General features: G+C 39.2%; 3 protein-coding genes and 1 long non-coding RNA gene across 4 annotated transcripts; 2 read left to right on the forward strand and 2 right to left on the reverse strand.

Moving 5' to 3' along the window:
- Positions 1–5,680: 5,680 nt before the first annotated feature.
- On the reverse strand, positions 5,681–12,060 carry tm4sf5 (transmembrane 4 L six family member 5). Its single transcript, XM_038731642.1, has 5 exons — positions 11,612–12,060; positions 10,263–10,343; positions 9,404–9,546; positions 7,787–7,979; positions 5,681–6,577 (listed from the first exon to the last, which is right to left on the reverse strand). The coding sequence occupies exons 1-5, from the start codon at positions 11,783–11,785 to the stop codon at positions 6,560–6,562; spliced, it is 609 nt and encodes a 202-aa protein (XP_038587570.1). The 5' UTR covers positions 11,786–12,060; the 3' UTR covers positions 5,681–6,559.
- A 600-nt stretch (positions 12,061–12,660) lies between these two features.
- Positions 12,661–17,422, reverse strand: LOC119913288. Its single transcript, XR_005446429.1, has 2 exons — positions 17,320–17,422; positions 12,661–13,275 (listed from the first exon to the last, which is right to left on the reverse strand). It is a non-coding gene; the product is annotated as an uncharacterized LOC119913288 (long non-coding RNA).
- Positions 14,113–17,229, forward strand: LOC119913286 (transmembrane protein 272-like). The gene is made up of 5 exons (XM_038732687.1): positions 14,113–14,180; positions 15,121–15,213; positions 15,346–15,396; positions 15,482–15,685; positions 16,643–17,229. The coding sequence occupies exons 1-5, from the start codon at positions 14,174–14,176 to the stop codon at positions 16,858–16,860; spliced, it is 573 nt and encodes a 190-aa protein (XP_038588615.1). The 5' UTR covers positions 14,113–14,173; the 3' UTR covers positions 16,861–17,229.
- Positions 17,423–17,471: 49 nt separating the features above from the next.
- zgc:103586 lies at positions 17,472–22,064 on the forward strand. Its single transcript, XM_038732688.1, has 5 exons — positions 17,472–17,672; positions 17,810–17,926; positions 20,213–20,324; positions 20,405–20,462; positions 21,821–22,064. The coding sequence occupies exons 1-5, from the start codon at positions 17,666–17,668 to the stop codon at positions 21,932–21,934; spliced, it is 408 nt and encodes a 135-aa protein (XP_038588616.1). The 5' UTR covers positions 17,472–17,665; the 3' UTR covers positions 21,935–22,064.
- Positions 22,065–25,768: the final 3,704 nt, after the last annotated feature.

A 25,768-nucleotide genomic window follows, 5' to 3' on the forward strand; every position in this document is an offset into this window, starting at 1 on the left:
GGTAAAACCAGGAAAATAAATTTAAATCTAACAGAATGACAGTTCTGAACAGCACACCCTCTCTATAAAGAGGAAACCATGGCTATTCTTGGCCCATTAGATGCTTTATTGCTGTTTGTTAGCTCTTTGGCCTGTGTTTAAGGCTTATTGAAGGCAGCTCACTGGCTAGAGGGATTTGTCCTGGTGGAAATTTACCCAGATGAGCCCTCAGAGTGAGCCTGCGCCTGCTGTTTAGAAATCACCCAGGAAACAGTCTGTGTAACAGCAGGCACATGTCTGACGCTGATTCTGTATGTGTGAACTGCAACAGGGACACACACACAAGTAGTTTTTACATTGAATTCATATGGGAATGTCAGTTTTGTTCAACAGAATAAAAACTACAGATGAACATTTGCAGGTTGTATTCAGAACATGTTGCACCGATTGTGTCCAACAATAGTGATCCAAGGCAACTGTAAAATACAATTAATAATTTATTCATAATTGTGGCTTTTTTATGTTTATGGACAAAAAGCATCCGGCTAACCAAGGCTAGACACACCATTACTGATCACTATTATTCCACTTTCTTTCCTGCACACAGGCAGTGCTTGATTATGTTAGTTTTTAATCACAGTGTAAGTGATAAAATAACAAATAAGTTCTGAGTACTAGATTATGTTGCAAAGGAAGCATGAGCTAGATCTATTATTCGGACCTAAAGTGAGAGATGGACTGAAGCCTCTGCCAGTGGTGGTGAAAGATTAAAGCTCCCACTGTCACATTTTTTTCCTTCAGAATCTCTGCCGTCTGTGTGAACGTCCAGTCTTTCCCACAAAGACAGGCATGTGCACACACTCACGTACAGATTTGCACCTGTGGATGTAGGTGAAGGACAGACATACTTTGGTGGGACATCGTCTCTAATTTCAAATTAACCCTGTGTGCATGGACAACAGCAAAGCAGCTGACTTGGACATTAGTAGCTGTAATGAGTTACAATTTTGAATTAAACATAAAAAAACATACCTTTAATGGCATCAAACAAGAACAAGACTGATTTCAAAGACATAATGTTGTTAGTCTTTCACTCTAAGTGTCTAAGTTCTAACTTACTTTTACTTTATACTTTATACTTTATACTTTATTCAGTCCCATCACTGGGAAATTTGTCTTGGACAACGTGCAAAGTCAGTACATACAAAAACAACATACATTAATCATACATACTTAACCTTATTGAGCACAGTGTTCTAACTTTTTATACAATATAGTCTTTTTAATCTATTTCATAGTGATGTCAAACGTTTTTCCATTTATTTCATAAACTGAAAATGGTGAATTATGAAAGCGTATTAAACAACAACACTTTTCTTTTTTTGTGAAACAGATTCCAAACTTGCACAGAGGTTTTTGTCATGCCTTCACATAGAGTCAAGTGGTCCCTCTGCTGTGTCTCCTCCTGCCTTCACACACTTGTTCCTCTCCTTGTAAGGCGACAAGTGTCCCTCCCTGCCTGCCGGTGGCCTGAATATTATTATGAGCCAACACAGGGGCTTCCTGTGGGACCACGAGGAAGCTCAGATACCGTTGGCTTTCAGTGCCATTGTGATAACAGACACTTCCAGCCAGGAGTACAAACTGGACGGCTAGTGGAAAGCGGCACAGTCATAATACTGAGCTCATCCGTTGTGAATTTTTGCCCCTCTAGTAATTTAAACCCCCAGTGCCACTGCTCCACTGGCCGACAGACAGGAATAGCAGAACTGTGAACAGGAAAGGGTTAAAGGTAGTCCATCCATAATAATCCATAATCTAAAAATACATAAATTCAAACATTAAATCAAGGTACAGTTGCATTTCTCTGAAATGTAAGAGTTGAAATGACTCAATTGGTTGATTAGGTTAGCCATTAATCATATGCATATACTGGGATTTGTGGTCTGATTCCCGGCCCCTAATGACCAAGCGTCCTTGTGTGTGTGTTTGGGGAGAAAAGTAAGTTGTTTTGGATAAAAGAATTTGCCAAATTAGAAAGAAATGCTATAAAGTCTCACAAAATGGAGGTAAACAAAGATTATCAGCCCGATATATATTATGCATGAAAAACATTGTGCACAAAGTGCCCCAAATTACTCCCGGTGGTTAAGCCAGCACGGTTTATGTGTGTCTGGTGCTTTGGATAGAAGTGCTATATAAATGCAGCCATTTATAATAAATGTTTCATAAAAAGGATCTTAAATCTGTTTTTCTATCCAGGCCCAGAAATGTTGCATCAAGTTTAAAGAATGTTTATCTTTTTTGTGTGCGGAAAAAAAGCGGCTTTTCAGAAGAAAAACGCCAAAACGTGTGTGGCAGAAATTTTCTTCTTTTCTATCTCATTAATCATTACCCGACCCTTCAGATTTGTATCACAACAACTTGAACCTGCAGTGATTTAAATGTTCATTTCCACCTATATACAGCTCATGTCTTACTGAAAAGAAATAAGCAGGACAGATGTTCAGATGCCTAAGTCTCTCTTCAGCCCTCAAGATCAAGTTTTTAAAATCAGTCCCCTCTTAAAATACCATGCAAACAAACTAAAACCGAGTCCTTGCAGGATCAAACCGGTCTAATCCTCTGTGTTGTGAATGTTTACTGCTCCCCACCCCAACTCCCTGTCTTGTTCCCTCCCTGCCCCCTCAGACCTACAGACATTCCCACACCCAGAGTTTGTTGATATGTTGATGTTGGCATGTGTCTGTGGAGCCGGGACTGACTGGCTGAGGTCGCTCATGACTGGTTCCAGCCTGCTCCCCCCTATGTCGCTTGTCTCCTGCTGTTCTTTACCATCGCTATGTTTTGACATCATCAGCAGAAATCCTGACACATAGGCAGTGCAGTGGAGAAGGGACCTAATAAGTTGTACCCTACATGCCATGCAAATCAGCTGATCATGCTGGCTGTAGTAAATAAACAGGCCCAAGGCAAGGAGCAGATTGCCTTTACTAAAGAAGGTGTAAATTTTTCTGGCTGGCTGACAAATTTCATAACTGACAGAAAGGTTGTAATGGATTCATTTTATGCCTGTTTAGCCTCCCAAACACTGCACAAGATCTAAATAACCTAGGCTAACTAAAAATGCAGATATGTATTTCTATCTTTGGAAAACGTACTAACAAAATGTGTTTTTTCAGCTGTTTTATTGATTTTAACGAGTTTGTTAAAGGCAAATAAACTTTATTTTAATTATTTACAGTATATACTTTATACAGTAAAAGTACTCTGTCTGTTGTTTATTTGTCTGTCCGCTATTATTATCAGCATTCAATATCAATAAATCAATATGATCAAATTAAGTAAGACATTCATTCACATCACATCCTAACGCATTTGAATATGTGATTTAAAAGTAGCTTAACCGCATTAAATCACGTGAATTTTAGTAGCTTCAAAAGCTGACCTAGAAGCTACTGAGTTCTGCTATGCTAGTAACCATTAGCTAAATGTTTTTTTCTCATTATTGGATTTAGCACCTATTTTGTTATGTGGAATAACTAACTGAATTACAAAGGGTTTTTACAGACAACAGCTAAAGGAAAAACAATAATTAAATGTTATTTTAGTTTTATTTAAGGCCAGCTGGGGCTATCTCACCAGTTAGCTGACATTATAGCATAGCGTTCCTGTTTTAGCTGGCTAGTTGGCTCTGTGACAAAGAAAATCTGATTCAGAGGGACCAAATATGTAGTTACTGCCTCTTGCCTTCAAAGGGCAGATTTGAGAGTTCTTTATTTGTGCTTGACCTGATTTACCAAACTAGACTACATGCAAAGCAAAGCTCAGTGTGCAGTATCTGTGGCAGCTCAGTAATGATACAAAAAAAAATTGACGCTATGTCTTGTTTGTAATAATGTGTGGTCCAAGTCTAAAATATTATATTTCAGAGTTATATGATAATATAGTGCCAGTAACACAGGTGCTGTAAGCATCTTTAAGCAATTGTTACCTTAGCAAAACCTGCCTGACTCAAATTAAGACCTGACACAGAAGCTACATCTTCAGACTGTGTAGGCTTTTTTTGTGTGATCCTACTATAAAATGGCATTTTTATTTGGCCGAATGTCAGTGCAGTGAGAAGGTACAATTAAATCAAGTAAAAGGTAGAAAGGAAGTTTTAAAATTAAATGAAAATTTCACACATGCTGACAAAGTTGTAAATAAACTCCTCGTAGACCTGCTGAATGTGCCTGACTGTCTACTCTGTGGCTCGGCCTGGGTCATTCGTAGTGTGGTTGACATAATTATTGGGTGGTGGACACTGCTGAATTATCACTTACGTGTGTCTGAGTTGAAATGTGTGCCACCGGTTACAGCATGACTGTTGCTTTTAAATGAGGCTGCGGTTGTGACGAGGACATTTCAACCAAGGTACAGACGAGAAATGTGAAAGAGGAGCACAGGCACACCATTGTGGGAATATTAGTTCAATTAAAAACTTTTTTGCACAGATTGATCTGTGCCATTGTCCTGCTCTGTCCAAATTCTGTTCTCACTAGGCCGGCCCATACTGGCCAGTTCTGCTTCATGTCACCCTATTTTTCTCTTCTGTCTCCTCTTTGTTATGTCAGTCAAGCAGAGAGGAGGGGCACAGTTTTGGGAAAGGGGTACATTTCTAAATAATGGCCTCGCCACAGGGTCCACAAGGCGGATGTAACGGAAGAATTTTGTCGTTTTGACCTGTTGTCATTCCATCTTGTTCCTCCCCTCTCTGTTTTTTTTTCTTCAGAAACCTCTCTCTGTATTTCAAGGCTCTCTGAGTGCATGCATGCACTCACATCAGTGTTTGTCCTTTCTGGATTCTTTCAGAGTGGCTATGATTTGCATGAGAAGTGGCAGAGACCGGGCCCCCTTCCCATTTTCCTCCCTTTGTCCCACCATTCTTTTATTCCAAATTCTTCTCACTTATGCTCCTTCCTCGCTTTGTGCTGTGCATTATATAAGAGAGCTGCAGTACACCGGCCAGTCAGTTTGTAAAGATGGTCACGGTGCTGGTCACGGTGCTGGGCACAGCTGTTATTTCGACAGCTACATAATTTCCCCTCTCTGTCCTAAAAGGAACACAGGAACAGTTTGAAATAAAGGAAATGGAATCACACTATTACTGAAAAAGGGTTTAAAAAAATATTAATGAGGCAATGAGGTCAGTGAAGCCTGAATGTATTAATCTGTACAGTCGGAGACTTTGGCTTCAGCTTTGAGCAACAGCTTTGGGTTATTTGGTCTCTCTCAAGAAGTGTCTATATTTACCAGGATGCTGCCTGCAACAGGCTTTCAACTTAAAAGTTAGGTAACAATTACCACGAAGCAGTTCCATGGCAACAAAAGATTATAAGCTTAACCTGCACCTATGCTAACAGGCGCTGCTGGTCCAGATACTGTGCTGTTGATGCAGCTGCAGTGTTCAAAGTGTCCACAGGGGGCATTCTGACCTTTGACCTTGTCTTGAAGCACATTAATCCTGTTAGGGCTGCCCAAGAGGCTGTCTGGCTGCATGGGCACAGCATGAGGTGAGTAATTGACAGAGATCCTAAACAGTGATTCTGCAGGAGTTCTTTAACTGGAGTTATAGAGTTACACAGTTGGTCATGTTTCAATAAATATCGTTTTTGTTTTGGGGGAGAAGCATTGCAAGACAAATGGTAAAGTTCACATATAAATTGATCAGGAAAATACGTTTTTAATGTTGAGAATCACACAGACATTGAACTGATATAACTTATAACACAAATCCAATCACAAAAACATGGCTAAATAGTAAATAATGTTTAATATTGTTTAAATTAATCACCTCGTAAACAGTACACAAGTAGAAGCACATAAACACAAATAATTATTTACAATTACGCTTAAAGGTGGGGTGTGCTTTTCTAATCCAATTCTTGTATTTTTGTCAAATTCAGCGAAGCTGTTCTTTTTGTACACTGAAAAACAAACTGGTGTTTGTACACAACCCTGCCTCTATTAATGGGAAACAAGCAAAGTGCCCCGCACCCCGCCACACAACACTATTCTAGCCATGATTTGTATGTCAGTTAACGTTAAATAACTTGCCCACAAACATTCAGCTTATTTTTTAGTTTGTCAAGACATGGTGTTGTTGTGATTTTAGCTGTAGTAGCAGGACAGTTGTGAGTTGTGAGACCGTCTCGTCCTCTCTGCATGATAGCTTCGCAACAGCAACTGTAGCAACAGTTTGCTAACCCACAGCTTAGCTAACGTTCTTCAGTTGAAATTACTTATTAATTCAGTAATTATTTTAATGTGTTGAGTTCAACTAAAATCAAGGCAGGCAATACACATAAACCATCAGCTGGAATAAAATTCATACAATAATGGAGGAAGGTTTTGATATTTTTTAAAAAGCCATCACAGACACAGACTTGGTGTGAAACAAAAGCATCAAAGCGGGCCAATTGAAAACTCGAACATATAGAGAGATGTCCCTGAATATGAACCATGGGAAACAAATGAAATGCAGAAATATCTCCTGGACCACTGTGAAGGTGCGTCACAACTGGGATCTTCTTTACTTTTACAATCCACCATCATCCTGCAACAGGACAGAAATCACATATTTATTTTATAGTTGGGACAGGAAGCAAGCTCTCAGATGACTGACAGAGCTGTTAATAAATGTGAGCATCATGTTAATGTGTAGACGTGTGTTGATAATACTCATTTCCTGAGAAATGTGACCAATGTTTTGGATACTACAATGTGAATCCTGTACGGTAACTGCTTTGTCCTTTACATCAAAATATGTCCCTTATTAGTGTGCATTTACCATTTGTTTAGCAGTCCTCATATATGTTCAACCATGTGATAAATCTGAGCTTAATCTTCAATCTGTGTCAATATGTCCGTTCAAAAGTAGGCCTACATGTACAAAATTATAAATTATCTTTGACCTTTTGTCAGTTTTTCTGCAAAGCTGCCAGCACTAGTTAGTACCTCTCTGGAGTCAAATCAGAGGACGGTTAGCTTAACACAAAAGCCAGGGAACAGTTATTCTGGCTTTATAGAGATTTTAAAAATCCAAATCCTTTAACAGAGAAGTTGAAGATTTTGAATAATAGGCTAAATATTCACTCTCTTGACAAGACTAAACTAGAGAGTGTTGGACTCTCAGGTTTGTAGCTATGCTAAATTTTAAGCTGCAGCCATTAGCCAGTTAGCTTAGCTAAGCACAAAAAGGAAACACCTAGCCTAGCTCTGTCCAAAGGTAATAAAATCCACTGACTAGCACCTCTAAAGATTACTAATTAACAGTTTATCTTGTTTATTTAATCCAAACAAAAAATAATGTCCCTAAATGTCAAACTGATCCTTTTCTCACCAGTGCGAGACATTTTCCTGTTCAGTGGTGCAGCTTGTGCTACAATACCCACTTCCTTGCAGCATATTATCAACACAGGATCAAAACTACAAAACTTTTCCCCTTTCCTGTTTTACATCAGTGGCAGACCTGCTAGAAATCCAGAAGGGCAATCAGGGCACAAAAGCAACACTGTAGGAAGCTGCTATAAGGCCATGTCCTTATACAAGAAACTGAGAATAGCTGGCCCTTCCAGAAACCAAACCAGTTAGATCAAAACATGTTGCTACACACTGGCTTTGTCCAGTTTGATAAAAATTGTTTAATATGTTATTGCTTCCTCTGTGTAGCTTTCATGACCTCATGGCCTCAGATACTATTCAAAACTCATTGTGTCTTTTGAAAGCTTTGCAACTTCCTTGAATTTCAGGATATTTCACCTACGTCTTTGCTGTCGCGACAGTCACCACAGATGCATCCCAAGCAGCCGTTGACCACCTGGATGCCGCAGAGCACCAGCTGCACCACTCCCATGGCCAGCAGGATGGAGAACAGCACAACGTGCCACATCACTGCATTTTTAGGGTACTCACAGGTTGTCCACATGGTCTGGTTTACAAGGTAGCTGCCATTACCCCTGCGAAGGAAAAGAGCAGTAGAGCATAAGCACTGTCCAAAATACACAAAGCATTAATGAAAATGTGTGTGAAGCAGGCCAAGTTTGGGTTGCAGGAAGAAAAAGTGAGATGACTGAGAAGAGAAAAAATGTGTCAGTAAGGAGGTGAATGGAACAAGTGAGACGTGGAGAAAGAAAGCACATGGAAAAAAGAAAGGAGGGGAATTGATAGAGAAGTTAATGAAAGTTTGTTGGAGAAAAGTGACATTCTCCAGTTACAAAACAGTGAAAAATTTAAGGAATGGTTTGACATTTTGGGAAATACACTTTCAAACTTAAACGTTAGATAAGAAGATTGTAGAGAAGGCGTAGCACAAAGACTAGAAACAAGGGGAAACAGCTAGCATGGCTCTGTCCAGAGTTAAAAAGAAATCTGCCTACCAGCACCTCTAAAGCTCACTAATTAACACGTTGTGTCTCATTTGTTTTATCTGTACATAAACCAAAGTGTAAAGAGTAGAGAAGAGTGTTTGCCCCTGTTTCAGGTCTTTGTGCTAAAGCTAGCTGTAGCTTTATATATCTGGGAGTGGAATCAATCTTTTCATCTAACTGTCAGCAAAAAGCCTATTAAGTGTACAGAAAAAAAAAGAGAAAAAGTAAAAAGGGGAAATTGAGGTTTACTAGGAGGAAGAGCTATCTGAGGTTGAATATTAATATCCCATCATGAATTGTGTAATCAAACTTGGTTCCCTCCCTGTAAACACTTTTGCCCTTTAAACTGCTATCATCTTGGACAGCTATGGCCTACATATTAAAAAAATGCTCATATTTATTAACATTTGACCCGATCACCAGAGGGGCCTCTATCAGGTGAATCAGTTTACCTGCCCGAGCTTGTAAAATGCTTCAGTAGTGCATCCTCACAGCATTATCACTTTGTCTGAGACTGATTTTAAGTCATACTGTTTTCAGGCCAGCAAGGAGAGAAAGTATACTAGAGCAACTGTTCCTCAACTAAAAAGGCCAATCTATAGCTTAACATGACCTCCAATCAAGATAAAATAACTTCCCTTCATGAAGTTTTACAAACACCAGAGGAGTGGTAGCTTATTCTTAATGCTGGGGGCTCACTGCTACAGAAACACAAAGTGCTGGTCCAGTCTGCCACCTACTGGATTTAAAAAAATATTAGGCCTATATAAACATTTAAATTTTTATAAGCAAGAATTGAATCTTTCCTGCTGCTCTAACAAAGACAATAAAAGTAAATATAGCTGGTGGAAATAACAGAGAAGTGCAGCTACAAAGCAGCATGACTGAAAAAAATGAGGAAGGGCAGCAAAATACTTTTCAGAGCACGATTAGCGACTGGAGTTATTCTACGGCATTAACTACCTGCCAAGAAAAGGTACGGTTGAATAAGTGATAATTGGAGAAACACTCACGTGCCGAGGTTTTCAAAGGGGTATTCCCATTCTCCACTGGCCACCTGGCACTTGGGTCCAATAGCCAGACCTGCTGAGGCCACACTGGTGCAGTAGATCGCTCCCACCACACCAAAAGCAGAGGAGAACACAGAGTTCAGCATCTGGAGGAGAGATGGGAAATACACTGCATTATTACTTTTCTATCTTTTGTCCAAGAGTATGTGAATAACATTTACAAAACCTAATAGTGGGTTTCATTAAGGTCATTTTATTGTCTTTTTTATTGTCACCAAGCGCAAAATCCATTTTACCTGCCGTGACTTGATTTAAGACAGAAACAAACACACTCCCACACAGCCTGGCTTCATTAGTGGAACTTTTTGATATTCTAATTAGGCCTAAATAAGACACAGTGGTGTTTTCAGAAAAAATACAAAGTAAAACACTCATTAAATTAAGGGCCGTCTATGCTTTTCTTTGCTGACAGGGTCCATTCACTGAAAAGGTCTCAACTAGACAATGTCAACAATTAAATAATTAGCAGTTCAGTTCCTGATAATTAAAGAGAAGTGAGTACTGTTCACTCTGTAATGGAGGAGACGCATACCTACTTCTGTAAAACACAGGCTATTTAACCAAAAATCTATAAAAACATTGACTTTAAATAGTAATTCACAGTACAGTAAATATATTTGGTATGATGGTACGATCCATATGTTGAATTGCATCTAAAATACATAAAATCTTTGTTTGGCTTTGATATGACATCGCTCTCACTGTTGACTGTTGCCACGAGTCTTTATCAGCCTGGTCCCTACACTGACACACTCGTGACACTCGGGCTATAAATGTCAATTTTTCAAATGACTTTACTCACCCGGCACCTGTTGCCACAGCAACCTGTTCCGCAGCAACCCTTGCCCCCGGCCCTGATAGCCGAACAGCTAGGACACAACATCTGAAAAGATGGACATATATTTTCTCACAGAGTACTACAAGTGATATCTTTAAAGTATTTTAAATGCAAGCCTGAGTTTCTTAAAAACACTGAAGTATGGTGCGTATATTTATGTTTACATAAATGTAGGGCCACACACAATTGCACCTGTGTGCGCGTGTTCTCTTATCTCTTAAACTAAATATTTGTGAATCCTGAATCATCAAGTTTAACTTTGTCGTCCCAGCAGGCAGTGACATCCACACACACAGTTAGAGGTGGGAAGGGAAAGACATCCAACTTCCTGGTCTCTGTTCAAAACTGTAATATTACGGTGATAAAAGAAACGTGTCCTTCCACAAGACTCAAAGGTCTCTCTGATCTTTTTATCTCTAAAATTTTTATTCATTATTTATTGTCCTTATGAGGCTTTAAATGTCGAGATAAAGCTGGTGGAAACTCGCATAATCATATCTGTTTGAGGAAGTACAGGAGATCAGGCTACGTTTGTTCTCCTTGTTGTAAAATGTGTTTTTCAAACTATAAGACACTACAAGATGCACATACACAGTGGTAGATGTAGTATACCACAGTGTAAACATACTCCATTACAAGAAAACGTCTTGTGTTGTAAATGAAAATAAAAAGTACCATCTGCAAGGATCATCTGCAAAATGTATAGCCCACCAAAAGTAAAAGTAGCCTACTCATTGCACTTAAAAATGAGTGTGATGCTATTATACATTATATCTATATGTTGTCATAGCATTTTAATCTTGTACCTGCTTGAATTAGAGCTGATTTTTTTATATATGTTGGGTGGTTTAATATATAACAATGCATCATTTCATAAATTTATCATATGTTTTGTGTGTAAAAAAGTATTTCCCTCTCAATTGTAGTAGGTTAAAAGTATAAAATGGCAAGTACCTTAAAATTGTACTTGAGTTAATGTTGTTAATTGTTTCAAGGTTTCTTAAAGCAAAACCTTGTTAATGTTGAAATGTTAACCTTGTTAATGTCACTGAGAAATATCTTGATGTCCTTTAATTATTTTTTCCTCTGTAACTCAGCATGAAATTTTTTTTGTTTGTATAGTTTATGATCTGGACTTAAACTAGAATTATAAAATATCTATTATAGAAAAGTCCTAGTTATTCCCTCCAAAGTGATAATGCTCAATAAATTATTTTTACAAGTTTACACAAAGTAAAGTTAATGACGGAAAACCCTAATAAAACTTCAACCCAGACTTTGTAGATGTACATAGATCGTGATCTTTTACTCACAAAGAGGCCTCCTCCGATGAGCCCCCCCATGAGCCAGACCTGGAGGGAGATCTGGTCATTTTCCAGTCTCTGCCCGTTGGGGAAGAACAGTAGCAGGTTGGAGATCATGCAGATGAACGCTGAAGGCAGCAGGATCAGGCCCACCAGGCGGGCACACTTCCCCGTACAACACATGGTTTTACCTTTTTTTCTCTGTTATTTGCTGTAGTCTCTCTTTTTATACTCTCACTCCGAGTATCTTTCCCTCTCTGTAAGTCAGAGGGACGTCAGTGAAATGTGGGCGAAACAAAAAAACAAAAAACGAGAGGCGTATGAGAAGCTCACCACTGCGAAAGTCAAACACAACCAGGGACAGTTAGAGCAGGAAGGAGAGTGGGAACAAAGGCCAAGTATTGGTGTAGCCGCCTGCAATCGGATTACAGACCTGTGTTTCCTCTAAAGGGTCTGAAAATAAAAATCCTCAGCAGGGGGGACAAATCTACCCCTCCACAAAAAGTTAAAGTGCAGGACAAACATTAAACCTAAACAAACTGAAGAACAAAGAAGGGAATGGGGCATCTGTGTGTGTGTGTGTGTGTGTGTGCACGCGCTCAGGGCGCTCCGTCATGCAGATGAATGCCCTTTGATACCTGTTGATATCAGTCTGCTCTATTTATGGCCTATTGCAAACACAAGAGAGGGCTTGGCCTGCTGTATTAATAAAAGCTCTGTCAACCAAAGATATCAAATCTAACTAGCTGATAAACCATGAGGTGTAAATGAATGAGCTTGTTTGTGCGTGTGTGTGTGCGTGTGTGTGTGTGTGTGTGCGCGCGCGTATGGTTCATTTAAAGCATCACAGATATGAGGAGAAAATGCTACCAAATTAATGTTTTAAATGTCCCTTCCTTTGGAGAATTTTGCAAAAATGAAATATCATCATTTATCATCTTCCATATAGTATTATTATCCATATTTCTGTTGTCCAAATTGATTACACCAACTGAGCTAAAATAGATTTTCAAATTTGTTTTACACATATGTCAAGGGCCCAGCCGCAAGACACATGATGCAGGTTTCTGAAGTTTTTTTATTTATCCACAAAAGGGAGAGAAAGCAAGAAAAAAGTGATTATTAAGCAATATGTTGTCTAAAAGAAGTCAACTTAACTGAACTTAAAATACAGCAAACTGAACTGCAACAGAACTCAGTGAATTAAACCTGACCTCAGTATAACACAAAACTAACCAGTTTGGTAGCAACTCAGAGTTAGAAAATAAACAAAACAACTCTATATTAAACTTGCCAGATACACAAACAAAATGGGCCGTGGCAGGCGTTTGGTATTGAACATCTGTGGAAGCCAGGCGTCTAGACCAGGACCAGCAGAATGGTCACTCAAAAGAAAGACAACAGCAGTAATCAAGTGTTGACAACACAAAATAACTACGTGTGTGCTTCATGTAGAAATTATGTTTGACAAAATACAATACTTTGGCCTCATGCAGTGGAACAAGTGTCACTGCTTTGCATCAGGTTGACTGTTTTTGAGCAGTATTATGGAGTGAGGAACAAAAGAGTGCTTGTACTTGTTCTTCCTGCGGTCCGGCACCTTAAAACGCCTCTCAGAGGAGAAACGTTGCTACTCCTTGTGTTGGACATGAAGGCGATCTTGTCAGCCAGTCCTAGGGAAAGGTATAGTGCAGCTGTCAATGAAGGAGTCGTCCATATTACATTAATATTGTGATAATGATTTCAGCCACGTTGCACTGTTTTAGTGCAGAAACAAAACACGGCATACTGATAATTGCAAATTTGACTGGTTGTATGCATCACACAAGGATGATATAAACTAAAATGGTGCTCTTAAGGTACTCTCTTGTAGAGCTTGTTTTTAAAAAAAATGACTTCAGGTATGTGTGCATGGTGCATATTCTTACTGGTTGGTTTGTGGGAGCCATGGGGAAAACACAGTGTCCACACTGTACGTAATGGTAACAAGATACAAATACAGTGCACAGAGAGTACTGAGCAGGTTAATCTGTACTTCACAGATGTATATTGGGTGAAACACTTTTAATATGTGTATTAACAATAGCTAGTCACCTTTACTTGATTATCAATCTTAAAGTCTAATCTGCCCTGAGTTTTTCATACTCTCCACAAGAGGAATATACAGTATGTGGTAGTGTTGTAACTCATATTATTTTATATTTTTGTCTCTAACTGTATATTGTGTGATGTAGTAGAGTATGGAGGATTTTACAGAGTTGCATATGGTTTCTTCTGATTTTGAAAACATTTAGTTGTAGTTATTCTAAATGTTCTCAGTTTTAAGGAAAAAGATCAGTAGATTCAGCAAATAAAAAAATCCCACAGAGGATTCATTTCACTTTCATTTGGTTTGCATGGTTTAAATTTTAAGAATGAAATGACATGCCATCACATGTGATAACGTGTTCATCCTGTTCAGTGTTGACCAGACAGGAGCTGGTAAAAATCCCCAGGTGTTTTCCAAGTGTCTAGTGCGCTAGTTAATTCATTTGACGAAACGTTCAGGTACAGCAAGCTGCTTCAGCTGCAATGGCAGGCAAGTGTGTTCTTGTATGATTGCATAACAATTTATTCAATATGCTGTTGCTCTATCAGGTGTTTTGGGTGATCTGCTGTCAATTTGGACATTACATTTAGTCATTTAGCTGATGCTTTCATCCAAAGCGACTTAGTGGATATGTCAGAAGTCACACACCTCTGGAACAACTTGGGCTTAAGTATTCAGGGACACATTAGTAGTGGATGTGTTGCAGTGGGAATCAAATTCCAGTTTCGTACACCAAAGGCGTGTGTCTTATCAAAGCACACTATTAATTATTTAATTAATCTCAGGGTTATTTGTGTGAACTTGAGCCTGTGTACAAGTCTTACATTTTAATTATCGTGTTGTGTAAAGCACGTTTTAGCCACCATAGGGGCATTCAAGCTGTGTTTTTTTTTAGTGATGTAATCTGAAAGACTGGACAACCTAGAAATGCATTAGATGAGGTGGATTCTCTAAGAAAAATGTTGTGTGCTTGCAAAACAGCTAAAAGAAAAGTTTCTTTCTGTATCCCTTCCCTCCTCTCCCATATCCTCTTTACTTTCACTTTTATTTTCATTCTCCCTCCTCTTTCTTTCTGCTTGTTGTATTTAGGCTTAAAGATGAAGCGAATTCTCTCATTTTTGATTCTGAACCACTTCCTAAATCTAAATTCAGCTTCCAATCCATCAGTGTTTTTGCCAAGTTAGTGGCAGGGCTCAGGGGATGGAAATGTTGGTCCACACTTAAGGATCTCTACTACTATTCAAGCGCCAAGACTTTTCGTACAGACATTTATGGTCCCCGGAGGATGTTAAATGGACAATTATGAATAATAAGAAAGTGCACATATCTAAAACAAAAATAAACAAACAAACAATATATATAGGCTAATATCAGCAAGTGTAGAAACTTGAAACCACTGAGAGAATGACACCAGTCTATTTGCTTTTAGCCCCATCTACAGACCGCCCAGTGATAGTAACTGTGGGTACCGTATGGAGGTTTCAAGTGAAACCCCCACCAACCAGACCCCCAAGACTATCAGGTGAGTATAATAAGATCAATTTGCCAGTTTACATCCAGCAAATTTAACAAGTCAAATACAACAGCCCTGCAATAAATCCTACCTTCAACTTGGAGGCTTGAATCTGACATATTTTAAACTTTACCACTCTAGTTGCAGCAACAGGAGTACGGGCTGTCGTGATTCTGGCACAAATCATCTTTGGTCAGTGCTCTTTCTTCATGATGTTTTTCTGTATTGTATTTCGACAGTGTAACTACACATTGCTCTCGCCACCATCTATCCACAGGTGCTGTGTATTTCAAGGACTGCCCTCAGCAGCCCAACATTCCCAACTTTCTGTTAGGACTGGCTTTGTTACAACTGCTAATGATACCATATGTGACTCTCCCCTGCGAGAGCCACGCAGCTCAGCCACGGGAGCACCCCAGAGGTTTCAAAGCGTGTCTGCTGTGTTTAATAAGCCTGTTGATATTGACATGGGTCCTGGCAGGTAAGGAGGAAACAAATCAGATGTCATTTTGTCACGCTGTGTGCCTGCCTGCCCTGTGTAGTTCTCAGTTTGTTATTTCAGTCTTTTCTCTATCTGTTATGTGGTCTATGTTATTGTTCTGTATCTGGTTATTATCCGTCAGCTGGTGTTTAGTGGTGTTTTCGTATTTCCCTTTTATCAGTTCTGTTTCAGTCTCATGTATTAGTTTCCATACCATCATGCTTGAGTTCTGCTGTTTGCTACATATCTATTTATGTTCTCTGCCGGTTTCATTAATTAATCTGATTTTGATCATTCTGCTTTAGTCTCTGTGTAGCCTTTATTATTATTATTCATCTGCATTATTAAGTTACTTAGTATCTGTCTTGTCTCGAATCTAAGTTCCTAATTCGGTGTCTTAGTTCTTAGTCCTGTACATTAGTTCATGTCTTAAGTGTTTACTCCTGGTCTATGTTCTTCTGTTGGTTGTTATCTTGCCCCATGTCTGCCGGTCAAGTGTCCCGTCTGTTCCCCCAGTTATCTCTCTGCCTGCCTGTGTCTCGTCAGCCTCATGTCCCTCACCTGTGTGTCTCCTCCCAGCTTGTTAGTCCGTGTGTATATATACCTGGTGTTTCTCTTTAGTCTTTTTCTGTTCATTGCAGTGTTTTGTTGCGTGTAGATGTGCTGTCTGTTGTTGTGGTTTTTTTGTGCTTGCTGCCTGTAACGTTGTCTGCCAGTGTTTTGGATTTGTGTTTCCCCCATGCCCTTGTGGATTCTCCATTGGACTCAATAGACATTGGAGCCATTGCCTGTAAGTGTGCTGGCTTTTGATTTAATAAACCTTTTTTGAACTGAATCTGCCAGCCGTGAGTCCTGCATTTGGGTCCTCCAATCTGCCTCACCACACAAACCCTGACTCATTTCTACATCTCTTATTTAAAAATGACAGCTAAATATCCTTGTCCCTTGCACCTACAGGTGGTGTGTGGGTCTTCTCAGTCTATCAGCCCAACTATGATCCTACAGCTGCTGATGGTCTTTACTGTGATAAGACCCTGTACACATTTGCTTTCTGGACCATAGTGTTGGAGATTATGTGTTTTTTGGTCATCCTTGCCAAATTCTGCAAAGGACTGCTGTGTTATGTGAAGATGAGTCCTGCACCCGCAAACACTGACTTTTATAGGAATGCATGAGGTATGAAAGGTTAATATAATTATCTGCATGCGTAAAAACACCCAAAGATATCCTACTTGTTTATTGTTATGGTTCTTTGTCATATCTGTTCATTGTTTTTCTTTTCTCCCACTTTGTTTTTGACAAATTGTTATTTTCTAAAGTTATTCCATTCAGCATTAGCTGTTCTGTCCTCAGATGTGTAAACTTGTAAGTCTTATTAACCATATGAAGTATTTATGTGCTTTTGTCTAATTTGTTCAATTTAACATTTGTTTTTGATGGAATGTCACTTTTCAATAAATGTGTATATTGTTGATTAAAGCGTGAAGTCTTGTGTAAAATACAACATCATGAAAGCTGTGCAAATTAAAATATTATAAAATTTGGTCACAATTTTGTAGCCGTGACGTCATTCTCATGTAGTAGTTCGTGCATCAATTTGTTTGTGTAATGACGTGGTGTTTTTGTTTGTTTACTTATTTGGTCTTTAGAGTGGTTTTGTCATGGTTGCCGTTAGGTCAACTTTCCCTTTTCTCGCGAGAAACCTTTGACAAAAGTCATGTCCCATCTGGTCATAACAGTCCAGTCCATAGGTGTAGTCCAGATGACGCTCCGTTCAACCGGCCAATAACGTGAAGGTAAAGCATGGGCGTGCAGCTGTCGTGAACCCCGATGTTCTCGCTGGTGAGCTAACTCTAAATGAATTTTTAAACATTAAACATAACAGTCATCCATTACTGGGGGGTCACATGACGGTCCAGCTGTAGAAGGTGACATAGTCCAAAACTGTCCAACAAAAACTGCGAACACTCTTCTTCTGCAATGACAGGCAAGTCCACCTCTGTGTCACACTGAAACGTTTCCTTTGTACAAACCTCTCCTATCACACTTGGCGTATGAATGTGCTCATAATAAATGCTAACTAACCCTGTGTTTTTAAATCCTCGTGGTCCCTGTTGTGCGCAGATAAAGTTAAAGAGCTCGTTTCAAAGTGCCTGCAGGCCCGGGACATGGCATACTGTCCATACAGCCGGTTTCCTGTCGGTGCTGCCATATTAACAGCAGATGGTGCTATAGTTACAGGTAATAACCCAACAGGTGACTTCACTCGTCTTACAAGTGCATTCATCAAAACAAAGTCCAGTTATGGAAAGAGACTGTATATTTTTGTACTTAACTTTCATTGGATGTTACTTCATAGTTAATAAGAAATTGTACTTTTCCTCCACTACATTAACTGCACAGCTAAAGTTAGTACTTACTTTACAGATGAAAAATCAGCTTTATTGCCAGGTATGTGTACACATGCGAGGAATTTGACTCTGGATTGTACATTGCTCATGATGTGCTTACTCATACAAAAATACAAAAACACAATAAGAATAAAATAAAGTCAGACACAGACTTCAGTGTAGACAACACAAATATACACACTATGAACAAAAACAATATAGACATATTGACAAATAGTGCAGTGATCAGAGTGCAAAGGATGCAGGAGTATGTACATGTCGGAGGTGGATGTGATATACACATACATATACATGCATACATGTACACAGTGCAATGAACCATAGTGCAAAGGATGGTGAAATATAGTATTTCGTGCAGGAGTAATGACTTGAGGTAGGTGGATTTGGTATACACTATCTACAATATGACAATATAACTGAAATAGAGAATGGTGAATAAATAATAAGTGTTAGCCAGAAAACAGGTGGCTGATTAGAGACAGAGTTACTGGGTTATTGCACAGGAATTGTTCCTGACACTGTGAGTCAGAAATCAGCTGTTCATCAGAGTGATGGCTTGTGGGAAGAAACTGTTCCTGAGTCTGTTGGTTTTGGCGTACAGTGCTCTGTAGCGCCTACCAGAGGGGAGGCGCTGGAACAGGTTATGTCCAGGGTGAGATGGATCTGCAGTGATGTTTCCTGACTCTGGAAATGTACAAGTCCTGAATGGAGGGCAGGTTGGCACCAATTATTTTTTCTGCAGTCCTGTCTGTCAGTTGTAGTCTGTCCCTGTCCTTTTTGGTGGCAGATCCAAACCAGACAGTGATGGAGGTGCAGAGGACAGACTGGATGATGGCTGTGTAGAAGTGGATCAGCAGCTCCTTAGGCAGGTTGAGCTTCCTGAGCTGACGCAGGAAGTACATCCTCTGCTGGGCCTTCTTGATGATCGTGTCAGTGTTGGGCTCCCACTTCAGGTCCTGGGATAAAGTGGATCCCAGAAACCTGAAGGATTCCACAGCAGATTCAGGGCTGTTGAGTATGGTGATGGGGGGCAGAGTGGGGGGGGCTCCTCCTGAAGTCCACAGTCATCTCCACAGTTTTGAGCGTGTTAAGCTCCAGGTTGTTCTGACCGCACCAGAGAGCCAGCTGATCAACCTCCCGTCTGTAGGCCGACTCGTCACCGTCCCGGATGAGGCCGATTGCCGTTGTGTCGTCAGTGAACGTCAGGAGTTTGACAGATGGGTCTCCTGAGGTGCAGTCGTTGGTGTGTTATATTAAATTACCACCTTAACCAGCCACAACAGGAAAATGCTGATGTAATGGATTGTTTTTAAATTGTGGGTGGGTATTTTTATGTAAGTAAAATACAAATACTACCATTAAAGACGTCTGAAAACTGAAAGTGCTGGTGGAAAGAAACTATATACATTTACTTTAGTTATATAATCATAATTGTATTCGTGCTCCTGACACTCCAGTTTTATATTAGCAATTCCCTTGTCGCTTTTATCCCAAAACGCTTTGTAGTTACTACTTATGGTGGTGTATACATTATTTAGTATTTTATGTATTATTACTTAAATTTTTATTATTACTTACAATGAAGGCCTTAAACTATTTTAAAAGTTGCATATCGATATACTCTGCATCTGTTCTCGTACTTGTGCTCCTTATCTTATCTCATCTTATCTTACGGTACAGTTCTGAGGTGAATTACGATGTATATTTATAGACCTACAGTAAATTAAATTACCCAAAGTATATAAAAAAAGTTGAAAAAAGCTCCACCTCAACCTGCCGCTGTATTATTAGTATTGTGCATATGCTGTATACACACAAACACATCATTAATAATACAATACAATATAATATATAACAATATTACTTTGATAGGCGCCATTCTGATGCATAATGAGTCTTTTGTCTTTCGACACTTAAAGCAAATTTTATTCAAAACAGAAATTATAAAGTAGTTCATGAAGAGAAGGACGAAGAGGGAGAAAGAGTTTATGTACAAAGTATAAAAACAAGTAAATTAAAGTATGAAATGAAGATTTTAAGATTCCTTTTAATAGATCTAAATACTTATTTTACCACTGTGACAGAGTGCAGACACAAAGCGTTTGTGTACTTTCAGGCTGTAACGTGGAGAATGCCTCCTATGGTCTGACAGTGTGTGCTGAGCGGACAGCCATCCAGAGAGCTGTGGTGGAAGGACACAGACAGTTCACTGCCATTGCTGTGACATGGTGAGACCCTCAGTGTAATGACATCATTGGCACATTAAGAGATACATATAGCGCTCATGCATTTATCCTCTTATCTGTAGTGATATCAAAGACAGTTTTGTTGGGCCATGCGGAGCATGTCGGCAAGTTCTTATGGAGGTGAGACATCTCTTTTATGACCCGTACCAGACAATCACTATCCTGTGATCAGTAGGTGCTACACTGCAAGTACTTTATGAAGTTCTTTCTGTCTATAATTGTACTCTAAAACTTTTGTGGTTTCTAGAATCTTCTAGAAATAAATGTCTATATTTTAAAACAATTGAGAATAATGTACAGTAAGTCACTGTATTACAATCAAGAACACTTGATTTTAGTAGGCTACTAAATACTTTTTTTAGAAAGTCAGTTTGCTTTTGGAACAAGTCAAAATAGTCTCTCTGCATTGGCAGGTTTGTTCAGTAAATATACTTTAACAATCTGAACATTTTAGTCACAACTGTAGTGCTGAAAATGATCACGTCATCAGTATTATCGCGGTTCTGAAAAAGTTCAAAAAGTTTGAAATTAGCAGCAGTCTTTGTTTACCTAACCATTAAAATAACAACAAAAGCAATCCCTTATGTAAACAAATGAAAACAACATCAAATGCGCATTTACATTAAAAACATTATAAAGTAAATGCAATCACCCCATGCACAGTTTACATAAATACATGAGTGATAGTAACTGCCATGAGCCTAACATGGAATCTTTCTCCTGTATTTATAATCAGTTTGGTTGATTGGTGATTACAAACAAACTACAAACTGCATAAGGTGTTATCAGATACAATGGGCAAATACAGTCTGCAGACATGCACACATTCAGCAGCAGATCACCATGTATAGTTTTTACAAGGGTAGCTAACACTAAGAGCTTCGTTTTACAAGCTGTCAGCAAGTTGGACACACGAACCATCACATTTTCACGGGGTGTGTGAACAACCACTGTATTTTATAGGCATGTTAAACATTAATAGTAATAACCTGGAATAGTAAAATGTTATAACTTATAACTCACAGAGTAGGAAAATTTAATTGCCATGTTGAGGCAATGTACTCCAGATTAATATGATTTATTGTCTTTTTTTCTGCTATCGTGACAAAACTGTAAGGGGTTTAGATGTTTTATCTTTACCTATGAAGTAATCTTTGAAATCATGATTAAGATCAAATAACAGCACAGTGCTCTTTGGTTTCGGGAATTTGGGGGTTTTAGCACGTGGGTGGAGTGTCGTTGCTGGACATGCTGGATGTTTGATGTGATGATTCCAGTATTTTTAGACTCCCCGTTAATAAAGGATTTAGTATTTCTTCAGCAGAACTCTATTCCTCGAGAGCATGACGGGCAATAATGAATACAAAATGAAAATGTCTACCTTAATTAACTTACCTTTTTGGGTACTTTTACACTATCTATACTTTGTATGTTGGTATTTTCTCCTTCTGTTTCACCGTGCATCTTTCTCTCACCAGTTTGGATCAGACTGGACTGTGTATCTGACCAAGCCCGATGGATCTTACAAAGAAACCAGCCTCCGGGAGCTGCTGCCTCTAGCCTTTTCCCCTGTCCACATCACAAAGAACTGATGAAGCCTCAACACCATCCTCAGACAGCACCTTTTAGTACTTCGGTACTTTTTTTAGCTGCAATGTCTCTTGATGTATGTTCTGGCAACACTGCAAATTAGCTAAACAATAAAACATTTTCTCCTCTAAACATTTGTGTGATTGTTATGATTATTGTTATAATTTTTCAGTGGTAGAATGTTACTAAGTAAATTTACTCAAATACTGTTACAAATTCAAGGTACTTGTACTTTACTTGAGTATTTCCATTTTTTGCTACTTTATACTTCTACTCAACTACATCTCAGAGGCAAATATTGTACTTTTTTGTTAAAACAAATCTGACAGCTTTTGTTACTAGTTAGCTGCAAACAAGGCTGTTTTTCTGAGCTCATGAAAAGTTGACTTTAGAGATACAGTATGTGGTTCTCACAGGACAGAGATGCTACCTGATGATCTTATGATGCGTTGCTGTAGATTAAACTCTCCAACAGGATATAAAGGAGTTAAAACATCTACAGCAGTAAAATGCAACATACACATTAATGCAGCAGGAATATTAATCCTGTTGCATGGTTGTTGCACAAACTACTCAAAATTATGGATCACACTTCCCACTTCATGCTTATGTTACAGTGTTTCTTTTTTCTCGAATCATCCTTAACATTTGCAAAACAGTAAGTGCATTTCTCGAAACAGGTAGTGCAAACGGCACAACACAGTGGATTACCTGCAAAAGCCCATAACTTGCTCAAAATCCTTAGTCTATCTCTCAAAAGTCATTGAACTTGTCATTGAACTTGTCAGTGCCATCAGAACGACAAGTTCTTGTGTCTTGTTTATGAACAAGCAAGTCAAAATGTTTAGCCATCTTGTCAATATAACAGTGTACTCTGTAAGTATTTTGGCTAAGATTTTGATGACGATTGAAAATGCACAAGGCTGCACTTTTTTTGTATGGCATATATCACTTTCACCAGTACAAAGTTATACATTGCAGGAGAGAGGACAGGAATCACAGCTATGCTTTTACTGTTTGTACTGTAATTTGTTGACAGAGCATGTCATTGTAATACAGAAAAGAAAGAGACAGGACTGTTGCATGGGATACAGTACATCCCTTTGGCTGACGTTCCAGTCTGTTGTATCACAGATTCTCTTCCACATCACAACAGATATCTTCATCAATTCAGGACACATTTCCAAAAAAATTCTTATAGACATGTATAGAATGTCTATCTATATATACATTTATACATAGGAAGACCTAAGATTAGGAAGACCTAATCAAATATTTTTTACTCATCATTTTCTCGTGATTTCGAGATAACCATAATGGTAATTATACACTCACCTAAAGGATTATTAGGAACACCTGTTCAATATCTCATTAATGCAATTATCTAATCAACCAATCACATGGCAGTTGCTTCAGTGCATTTAGGGGTGTGGTCCTGGTCAAGACAATCTCCTGAACTCCAAACTGAATGTCAGAATGGAAAGAAAGGTGATTTAAGCAATTTTGAGCGTGGCATGGTTGTTGGTGCCAGACGGGCTGGTCTGAGTATTTCACAATCTGCTCAGTTACTGGGATTTTCACGCACAACCATTTCTAGGGTTTACAAAGAATGGTGTGAAAAGGGAAAAACATCCAGTATGCGGCAGTCATGTGGGCGAAAATGCCTTGTTGATGCTAGAGGTCAGAGGAGAATGGGCCGACTGATTCAAGCTGATAGAAGAGCAACTTTGACTGAAATAACCACTCGTTACAACTGAGGTATGCAGCAAAGCATTTGTGAAGCCACAACACGCACAACCTTGAGGCGGATGGGCTACAACAGCAGAAGACCCCACCGGGTACCACTCATCTCCACTACAAATAGGAAAAAGAGGCTACAATTTGCAAGAGCTCAACAAAATTGGACAGTTGAAGACTGGAAAAATGTTGCCTGGTCTGATGATTCTCGATTTCTGTTGAGACATTCAGATGGTTGAGTCAGAATTTGGCGTAAACAGAATGAGAACATGGATCCATCATGCCTTGTTACCACTGTGCAGGCTGGTGGTGGTGGTGTAATGGTGTGGGGGATCTTTTCTTGGCACACTTTGGGCCCCTTAGTGCCAATTGGGCATCGTTTAAATGCCACGGCCTACCTGAGCATTGTTTCTGACCATGTCCATCCCTTTATGGCCACCATGTACCCATCCTCTGATGGCTACTTCCAGCAGGATAATGCACCATGTCACAAAGCTCGAATCATTTCAAATTGGTTTCTTGAACATGACAATGAGTTGTCACTGTACTAAAATGGCCCCCACAGTCACCAGATCTCAACCCAATAGAGCATCTTTGGGATGTGGTGGAACGGGAGCTTCGTGCCCTGGATATGCATCCCACAAATCTCCATCAACTGCAAGATACTATCCTATCAATATGGGCCAACATTTGTAAAGAATGCTTTCAGCACCTTGTTGAATCAATGCCACGTAGAATTAAGGCAGTTCTGAAGGCGAAATGTGGTCAAACACAGTATTATTCTGTGCTCAATTCTTACTGAAGACTAAATTTTTCTTTTTTATATTTTCATAATCCTCTTCAACAAAGTTCTTATGAAAAGACTGTTTCACATGCTCACATTACTGTAAAGCACATGCTGTGCTTGTGCGTTCTTGGTCCACATCCATCAACCTATCAACCTATCAAATAGCTGTTATATTGACAAGATGGCTAAACATTTTGACTTGCTTGCACAAGGACTTGTCGTTCTGATGGCACTGACAAGTTCAATGACATAAAGATTTTCTTTGGAGAGATAAACTAAGGATTTTGAGCAAGTTATGGGCTTTTGCAGGTAATCCACTGTGTTGTGCCGTTTGCACTACCTGTTTCGAAAAATGCACTTACTATTTTGCAAATGTTAAGGATGATTTGAGAAATGCACCAGAGCGACAGAGAAAAACTGTAATACAGTATATAGTGCTATACCTGAACATATTCAGCCTCAGCTGTTTCACCTGGTCATTTTTTCTCTCAAAAGCAATTAGGTATATTTGTTTCATTGATACCTGCCGCCTCTTCATAAGGGCTACTGTTGGTAGGCTGATGGATGCCACACTGGCAAAGATGTTACTGTTCTCCTCAATTGCCTGCTTTATTTCTGACAGCCATATATCATTATTGGCCCTCACCATTTCCACCACTGCCAACTCCTGCTGGTCGGTCAGCACATGGCAACAACTGTGGGGTTTTCTGTCAATTCTTAGCATAGAAAAGAATATACTGTCGATAGATCATACTGTAAGAATACTGTAAGATGTTGAATGGATTTGAATTTGAAGATGAATTTACATGCATTACAATTTACAGTACTGTAAATCTAAAGGTAAAGCACAGTATACATCCTCCAGACTTACCGGTTTTCTTCCCGAAAAGTGTGAATGATTCAATTAACAGTTGATCTTTTTAGATTTGGCCCAACTAATCTGGCAGCCTCTGCCATGGCAAAGCCTTGGCTTACCACATGATCAACGATGACAGCCCGAACTTCATTAGAGACAACAGTTCTGCCTCCCTCTCTCTGACGACCACCCACTTGACACGGCCTTTGACCACCTGTCTGACCTCTCTGTTGGGGCCTATGCCCACCTCTCTGATGGATCCCTTGTCCACCAGCTCTTCCTCTCCCTTACTGTCAATTGTGCTCCATACTGAAAGAAATTGCCAGTGTTAACACACTGCCTCTAAATGGGTGACCAGTTGTGGTTACAAGATGAAATCAATAATGAGTATTCATGTGTTAGATAAGGTTAAATGTAATTTAGATGTCCATACGAACACACATTTTAAAAAGCTTA

The sequence above is a fragment of the Micropterus salmoides genome, unplaced genomic scaffold, assembly GCF_014851395.1.
Source record: "Micropterus salmoides isolate LMB-PRFRI ecotype aquatic unplaced genomic scaffold, ASM1485139v1 Ms_hic_scaffold_2, whole genome shotgun sequence".
NCBI lineage: Eukaryota > Metazoa > Chordata > Actinopteri > Centrarchiformes > Centrarchidae > Micropterus > Micropterus salmoides.

Bases quoted from the DNA above. Each gene is read 5' to 3' on its own strand.
- tm4sf5 (XM_038731642.1), bottom strand. From the start codon at position 11,785: ATGTGTTGTACGGGGAAGTGTGCCCGCCTGGTGGGCCTGATCCTGCTG. The intron at 10,344-11,611 runs GTGAGTAAAAGA...CCATCTTTTCAG, and splicing joins TCATCGGAGGAGGCCTCTTT to ATGTTGTGTCCTAGCTGTTC. The intron at 9,547-10,262 runs GTGAGTAAAGTC...TCTCTCCTCCAG, and splicing joins GCTGTGGCAACAGGTGCCGG to ATGCTGAACTCTGTGTTCTC.
- LOC119913286 (XM_038732687.1), top strand. The intron at 15,214-15,345 runs GTGAGTATAATA...TTACCACTCTAG, and splicing joins CAGACCCCCAAGACTATCAG to TTGCAGCAACAGGAGTACGG. The intron at 15,397-15,481 runs GTCAGTGCTCTT...ATCTATCCACAG, and splicing joins TCTGGCACAAATCATCTTTG to GTGCTGTGTATTTCAAGGAC.
- zgc:103586 (XM_038732688.1), top strand. The intron at 17,927-20,212 runs GTAATAACCCAA...GTGTACTTTCAG, and splicing joins AGATGGTGCTATAGTTACAG to GCTGTAACGTGGAGAATGCC. The intron at 20,325-20,404 runs GTGAGACCCTCA...TCTTATCTGTAG, and splicing joins ACTGCCATTGCTGTGACATG to TGATATCAAAGACAGTTTTG.